The sequence below is a fragment of the Buceros rhinoceros genome, unplaced genomic scaffold, assembly GCF_000710305.1.
Source record: "Buceros rhinoceros silvestris isolate BGI_N320 unplaced genomic scaffold, ASM71030v1 scaffold34155, whole genome shotgun sequence".
In the NCBI taxonomy this organism is placed as follows: domain Eukaryota; kingdom Metazoa; phylum Chordata; class Aves; order Bucerotiformes; family Bucerotidae; genus Buceros; species Buceros rhinoceros.
Window position 1 is genome coordinate 1 of NW_010411809.1, and position 8,047 is coordinate 8,047.

The 8,047-nt window shown below is 37.7% G+C and overlaps 1 protein-coding gene across 1 annotated transcript in view; it reads right to left on the minus strand.

Annotated features, from left to right (window-relative positions):
• Positions 1–130: 130 nt before the first annotated feature.
• Positions 131–8,047, minus strand: part of PIK3CA (phosphatidylinositol-4,5-bisphosphate 3-kinase, catalytic subunit alpha) — a gene marked incomplete at its 3' end in the record, with an annotated part of 15,812 nt that continues 7,895 nt past the window's right edge. Inside the window, exons 7-14 of the mRNA XM_010136141.1 lie at positions 7,646–7,798; positions 7,405–7,539; positions 3,558–3,682; positions 3,117–3,198; positions 2,530–2,694; positions 1,895–1,998; positions 568–739; positions 131–237 (exon numbers count right to left, since the gene is read on the minus strand). Coding sequence (XP_010134443.1) covers positions 131–237; positions 568–739; positions 1,895–1,998; positions 2,530–2,694; positions 3,117–3,198; positions 3,558–3,682; positions 7,405–7,539; positions 7,646–7,798 — 1,043 coding nt within the window. The remainder of the gene's footprint in view (positions 238–567; positions 740–1,894; positions 1,999–2,529; positions 2,695–3,116; positions 3,199–3,557; positions 3,683–7,404; positions 7,540–7,645; positions 7,799–8,047) is intronic.

An 8,047-nucleotide genomic window follows, 5' to 3' on the forward strand; every position in this document is an offset into this window, starting at 1 on the left:
TTTTATTATCAGTTCCCTTTGAAGATACTAATGTTTAGTACATTAACATTTAAGCTTTAACAATGTTAATGTTAACATCACTAAGCATTTACTCCAGTATCTAGACAAACTTCAAAACTGAAGACAATACCGAAGATTTCCCAGTTGATGTGCAGGATTAAGAGGAGAGATAAAACCTTGTAAAGCATCCATAAAATCTGGCCGCCTCATTTGTTCCACAAGAAACTTCATCTGTACCTGATAAACAACCACATTCAGGCTTTGAGAACACCAATTACATATAAATGAAGGCAAGTATCAGATTTTAGCTGTGGTTATAACACATGGTTTTGCACAATTCCAACATAAACACTTAGCCACATATTACACCAAGTGAAACCCTCTAGTTCTGTTGCCTTTAGAGGCAGACAAGAGCAACACACACAGAAAATATGACCGCTTCTAGGGTAACATATGATCTGCTGAAGTTAGCGTTAATACTTTTCTAGTTAATAAAACTAAACACAGTTTTAAGTAACTCCTGTGACTCAACAGCAACAGTTTTGGAATGTGGACAGCTTATAGTACCTTCTGGGTCTCATCTTTTTTCTCCTGCTTGAGAATATCTGTGAGGTTAATCAACTTCTCCATAGCCTCCACCTGCCTGCTCAGATGCTTTAGGTACATTCCACACGCTCGACAATAGGACTCCAGAAGTAAACCAAACCTCTGACTTACAGTTTTATTGTGCATTTCAGACCTACAGAGAGGAAGAACCGTTATAGCTTAGAGACAAGACCACTTAGAAGTGCCAAAAATGAAGCTATACCTGTAACATCTTCTTGAGGGCTTCTTACAGATTTTTTTTTTTTTGATAAATAACTTGTATCGACCTCTCCAAAGTCAGCTCAATTTGACTGGATGCTTGGACTTCAATACCCTTTACAACTAATTCAGCAGAGAGCTTATACGCTTTTCCCCCATTCCTTCTTGCTCCATCCTGTCCTTTTCTACCCCTTGCCTTTATTGAAAAATTTGCGCTTCTGTAGTGAACCTCAAGCTTTCCAATTCAATTCCACATTTCTCTGGTTAGATCAACACTAACCTGTTTCATCCTCTCCTTATTTCATTTAGCCAATCCCAGGCTGCAGCCCCTCTGATTTCCTTGTCCTTACCTACTCTGTCTTCACACAGTCCTCAAACGCATGCCCTCAAACAAGTTAGTGAGGCAACTTTTCCAATTACCCTTGATGATATAAAGGGAAGCAGAAAACTGAAAGTACAACGAAGATTCCTTGATCCTATTTCTGATCACGCTGCCTTGGAACAGCAATTTTAGGTGACATCTAGCTACAATCCCTTGTGCTGCAGGCTGATGTATGCTCAGCCTTCTCAACACCAGGAATTACAAAAGCCCATGTTATACTTAGTAAGGATGAATACCAATATATTTTGGTTATCAAGCTCTGTAAAGACTTTAACAAGCATGTATGAAGAGTTATTTTTCAAAGCTTTATCTAGTCAAGTTGGGTGGATTTCTTTAGGCCTCAACCACTTGTAAAATTTTCTGGAAGAGACTAGTGGGGGATCTGATAGAGTTCAAACAGTAAAAATCTGTCCAAGTTGTAAACAGTAAAGGAGGCCAACAGTTTTAGTTAGACCACTCCTGTCTTAGAATAATCATCATTAGATAGAAAGAAGTACAAGAGTAAGTATCTATTATTACCTAGCTTTTGAAACTGCAAGGGATGACTTCCGTTACCGAACCATGCACTCAAACTCTTAACCAATATAAAACAAACTTTTACGTGATAATATTTTCCTTAAAAAGGACATTTAGTGCATCAAGGTTTTAGAACTAATTGTTTACAGCTAACAGGAATCCCACCGCCCCTGAACACGGTATTAAGCTTACTTTAAATGCCAAAAGAAGAAGTGTCCTATCCTTTGATTGGTCAGTGCCTTCTTGAGTAAAAATCTCACAAGCTGATTATCTAAATACTGTTCATATTTCAGAACCTAGTTAAGGAGAGAGAAAATTTAAAAACTATCAGCTGCAGTTATTGCTATGACTAATATATGGATTAAAGGCAGTTAAATAAAAAGCAATCTGTTTTACATTAAATTTTCTAGACTGATTGATCTTGCATTAATATTAACACTTCCATGTGTTAGGATTTGAACAGCATCTGCTAACAAGGCATCAGCTACCTCAATTTCGGCAGCTTGCCATCTGATGCTTCCCTTACTGTTACCAAATATTGTATCTGCAGCTTGCTCAAAACTGAGAAGCTGCTTCTGCTCACGCTTTCCCATATGTTAGGACAGCTGAAATAGCTGCCTGCTCCAGTTGGGAAACAGTTCTGCATCCCTGCAAAGTTGTGGCATTTAGTATCAACAAGCAAGACCTAAGCACTACAGAGAATGAACTATGCTGTGAATAATCCACAGTCCAAACAGATATTTAGATGACCTCTTTCACACCATCTCATCTTTTGCAGTATCATCGAATACACACAAGACATCAAGTATACCAAGAGATGTATATACCTGTACTAGCTGGATTAAGTACTGAGACAGTTTGTCATCGGTCAAGTGCTGCTCCAGACACCGAACTGCAAAAGCTCGCACCATCGGATCTGGATAATTACAGTCCAAGAGCTCCATTGCTTGCTCTGGCTTGATTGGAGGCCAGTCTTTTACCAAACAGTACATCTGTGGACAAGAAGTCCAAGCACATTACATATTTGGTATTGTCAGACACAAACTGCATCTGAGTAGAATCTGTTTACTCATCAGTCCTCTCTCAAACAACTCTGTATTAGTTGCCAGCTGGGTTTGTTATTTTTGTCCACTATAAAAAGAATAAAAATGAAACCTCACGTTTAACTGTAATTGACAAATCAGCAACACAAAGACTCAATGCACCAAGAGGAAATTTTAAGACTCAGACTGAGCTAAAGAACAAGAACTATTGATCAGACTGATCAGTCAATTATAGCAGCAACTTGAATCAACTAAGTTTTCATTCAATGTATCACACACCTAATAAATTTTGAAATTCCAGAAGTTTTCTTTAAAATAGCATATTTTAAAGCTTCTTCAAAACTTAAAACTAATTTAGTGCTGTATGTTACCTGAGCCACTTCATCTCTAGAATTCCATTTAACAGACAAAAGTAATTTGGGAAGAATTTCTGGAGTATTCACACAATAGTGTCTGTAAAAGAAAAAAAAGTTGTATGTATAAAGTGTCATTTTGTCTTTTGATAACCATCTACTATGTCCCCTCAGTCTTGCACTGTTTTCTTCCTTTGTCAGCAGAATCTGACTGACACTGTAAGCTGATGTCAGGATCTATGCGTGACAGTAAGACTGCAGGAATGGGGAAAACATACACTAAATGAACAACTTACACACCAAGACATAAAACAGAATGTTTTAAAAGCCTTTTCTAAAACACTAACCCCAACAACACAGAATAAGAAAAGGGACCAAAACAAGATAATCATGACTAATTTGGAGAGAATGAGGTGACAACAAGGGTTTTCATTTGCTTTGGGTTTTGTTTTTCAATACCTGTGGCTCCAGAGGAAGTCCTTCTCTTGCTCAGTGATTTCAGACAAAGGATCCCGGGTACATATGGCTCGCAGTTGCTCCTTGTCGCTTTCTCTCAGTTCGTTATCTCTAGCTATTCTGTTACTCTGCAGAGAGAAAGTGGGCCATTAACCCACCACACATCTCGTTCTGGGCTCACACAACATACATGAAGTATTTTAACAGCATATCAACACTTACAGCCTATGGCACAAAATACTATCTTGTATTTTCCTTCTGTTATAACCAAGGACTTAAAATTTAATAGAGAATCAAAATTTAATATGAAAGACCAGAGCTTTGGTGCCTACAATGGATTTTAGTCACTACTGGGACAAGAAGAGATACTAAACTAAATCAGCTGTGGGGACAAACAGCAGCAGTTGACATCTGATGAATAACATAATGCAGCACAAAATGAAACTGGTCATGTCTGTCTCAGTTCTGAGATTGCTGAGAGCTGCTGGAAGGAGTGAAAAAGAATCAGAACTAAAAAAGCAGACTATGGGGGATGAAGCTGGGTAAATAAAAGGTAGAACTGAGTAACACTAACCAGAATTAGCGTAAGATATTCCCCAAAGAGTACAGAAAACAGAACTGGTACACGCTGAAATGACTTTTATCTAAGACTTCCTTTAGTAGAACCAGTTTAAACCAATGGCTGAGGAGTTGAAACTACTGCTAGATTTTTTTCATGGCTCGGGCCAAGTTAAATTTTTCTCCTATACTTTCAATTTCTAGTTTAGTTAATGAGGTTTTTGCAAAGCAACATATAAAATGATGCAGTTTGAGTTTGCAACTACATAATCAATGGCACTGCAAAGAGAGAAATCTCAAGCAGCTTATATTATTGCCTTTTGCATAAAAACTAATAAACTAGTTTGACACTTAAGATGAAGCTATCCTAAAAATTCTACAAGAGTTGAACAGTGTTTTTATCATGAACTCACATTTTCACCCCTGCATGATACCCACACTACTACAAAAGATCAACTCCAAGTTCAAATTGTTTAAACTGTAGAACACAGCATGTGGCCTCTTGTCCTGCTCTCTCCCTAGGCAATTTCTACTGAGCACGTTACGAGATAATTAGGAAGAATGAACTGAGCTTTGTCTGACAGTTTTGTTGATAGAAATTTTCAATTGGTTGAACTAGTATTTCAGAACAGAAATGCCTACAACTCTTTTACAGAAGGTCTTTCCAAAGCATCTAGCTTTGAAAAAAAAAAAAGCTAAAAAAAAGGGCAATCTCAAATTTCCAGGTAGGAGATAAGGCACCCTTAAAAAAGGCACCTTTAAAAGGTGAAGCAACGTTGCTGCTAAGAATACGCACAAATACAGAAACAGTTGTCAGGTAGCACATGCTACGAGATCTACTTCACACCGAAAGTTCTCCACTTGACATTTATCTTTAATTACATAAATTACGTGTTCTCCTGATGGGGTTGCTACTATTATGTGGGACAAGAATATTCGGGCCTTCCAGATTACATCTACCAATAATAAGGTATGAATCAACCAACTCATGGTATTTTTAGTACCTTGCCCTGTTAGTAGTGTGACCATGTGAGATCTTGGTGCACTGACACGTTTGGTTTATGACCATTCTGAAGCACATGGATTCGACTTTAAGTGGGGGGAAATTATTCAAGTCTACTCTCTGTGGCACAGAAAAACACCTGGAATGCATTCTTAAACATTATGGTAATGGATACAGTGCAAATAGCAAAGCCAGAGTCATTCTGCAGGGAAGTTAATGGATAAATGATTTTGTAATCGCCCTACTCCTGACATAAGATCAAATAGTTTATATTGAACAAGTGATTAATTGTAAATATTCATCTTGATTCTCAAAGAGTCATCTAAAGAGCAAGTCAAAGTGAAAAAAGTTTAAAATGTACCTGCACAGTGGGTCAGAAAGATCATAGATTATGTCAAGCCCAGAAGGAAAATGCATTTATCCTGTTGCGGTCAACACCAAAAACTTGAAATTCTATGAATTGCGGGACAGTAAATTAGCTTTAATACTTGAAAATGTCTTCATATTCAAGATATTAATGGACCTAAGTGATCTCTTACAAGTATGCAGTGTTTGATTTTAAATGCACTGTAATGCATTTCATGGTTAAACAAAAAGAAGTTATCCTCTTTGTATCATAACAAAAACATTTATATAGAAATCATATCTCAGTGACTGCTTTGCTGAATTTGACTACTGCAGACAAGCATTTTTTACCTCTTTCAGATATGGCCGATGTTACATGATTAACTAGTACCTGATTTTTGAATGAGTAACAACGCCTTGCCTTTCATCTCCTTAAATATAGTTCATATTACAAACAGCTGGACAAAAAATATGGACACTACCTGAATATAGGGAGTTTGTCTTCAGACATGAAGGTACCACATTAGAAGTTGAAGGGGACAAATACAATACTAAGAGGTAATAATGATGTTCAAACTTACCAGGCACTTAATGAAATATGGTTTAAGAAAGGATAACTAAGAAGAGGATTTTGACAGACAACAAGGAAAAAAGCAGCATGAATAATGAGGAATACAGACCACAGCAGTGATACACAGTCTGTTTCCCTGTCAACTCAGTCACTGATGTAAACAGGCTTTTTCCATAGTTAGCCACTATGGAAAAATAGGACCTTCTCCTATCCTACTGTAAGGGTTATCACAAAAAAGACAAGATAGTAATTTGAGACTTTATTTTACCTCAGTTTCTTTTCTAATTGTAAAGTGCAAGTTGATCATTACTTTGCCACTGAAGTAAGAGCTTACTGTCCTTACCCCATTCTATTCTGCCTACAGATGGAACAGAGCAATAGGTTGAGTGTATCTATGCCCAGGTAATAGGCTGTGTTACAACGAATGTTATTTACCAAGAAGCCAGCTGCCCTTAAACACTTAAGAGCCCCGCAGCACTGCTCTGTCGGAATACATATAGGCCATGGACTTTCTGTAGAGTATCAAGAGAAATCAAATACCTGCAACCCCTTGTTTAAGATACATTGAGATGGGACTGCAGTAACTATCACCAGAATTCCCAAACTGGAAGCTTACCGACGCTTACGCACTTTTTGGCACAGCAAAACTTTCCATATTGAGACTCTTCTTCACACAGACCACAAAACTCTCTTGGGGAAACAAGTCTTTGAACTGGCCTCCAGAAGAAAATGTAAAACACGCCAACTAATTTCACAGGCTTGTCTTTAAACACACAGCATTTTCAGCTTTACCGCTTTGCTTTTTTTCCCCCCTCATTTTAATCATCCAAAATATGCTTTTAAGAAAGCCAGAAAGCCCATTGTCAACACACAGATTTTCTTCATGGAGGAGAGGAGATAAAGGACCACACTCCTCTGTATGCAAATCAATTCCCTTAGAATTTCACGTACTTACGTCCTAACTAGCCCATTAAACAGCTAGTGAAGAGTTATAAGCCCCTTTAGGTTACATAAGAAAGCCTAACCATAGACATGAAATTTAACAAAATAAAACAGTATCACTGAAGGAGAATTACAACTTCTGAAAAGCTGAACTAAGTAGTTTAGACATCTGAATGAGTGACAGAAAAACGTCAAAGAGGCCCTAACAGCTTGGACAGTAAGACAGCTTACAGTGTTTTGGTTGGTCAGGGAACCATCAGTTCAGTTTAGTGGTAACAAAGAAATGAGAATGTGTTACCTTGCTAAACACAAAACAAAAAATTGGTATCTTTTACAATACATTACGATACACGAAAAGGTTTTATTACTAATATACTGGCTAAAACAAATAATACTTTAGTAGCTAATCGTGGAAGGGGAGTTTGCCTTACCAGCCCCGCATAGCTGTAGTTAAACCCCAGTTCACGTGATATAGTCCAATTAGCATGTTCTTCGATCACCGTCATATCTGGAAACTTTACAGGATTGCTAAACCAATCAAATTCCAGCTCTAAACAGGGAGTTTCCTGTATAAAGGGAAATTAAATTATTTTCTGTTGAATTATACTAATTATAACACAGCATATTTTGAAGATATGCTGCTGAAGAGAACACTGGCATGCAAATACTTACCTTATTTGGATTTGATCCAGTAACGCCAATAGGATTCAACAAATCCTCCAGCCCATGAGGTACTGCCCAAAGATTCAAAGCCATTTTTCCAGATACAAGAGTGTCTGTGTAATCAAACATGTTTATATTTCCCCAAGCCAATGGACAGTGCTCCTTAAAGAGATTAAAAGATGATTTCTCAGTGTCACGTGCAGAGTGAGTCAGGAGAAATTACATTTTCACCCCAGAGCAAGCTGCTACATTCTCAGATTAGCTGGAAGCAGATCGTGGAAGCTGTACCATATTTTTCTACGAATGACTATCATGGCAGTCATTTTGCAGAATGGTATCAAAATGCCTGCAAACACATGCTAACATTTTCCCCACATCAAAGTAACTCAAGCTGATGGAGAGTTCCCCCCC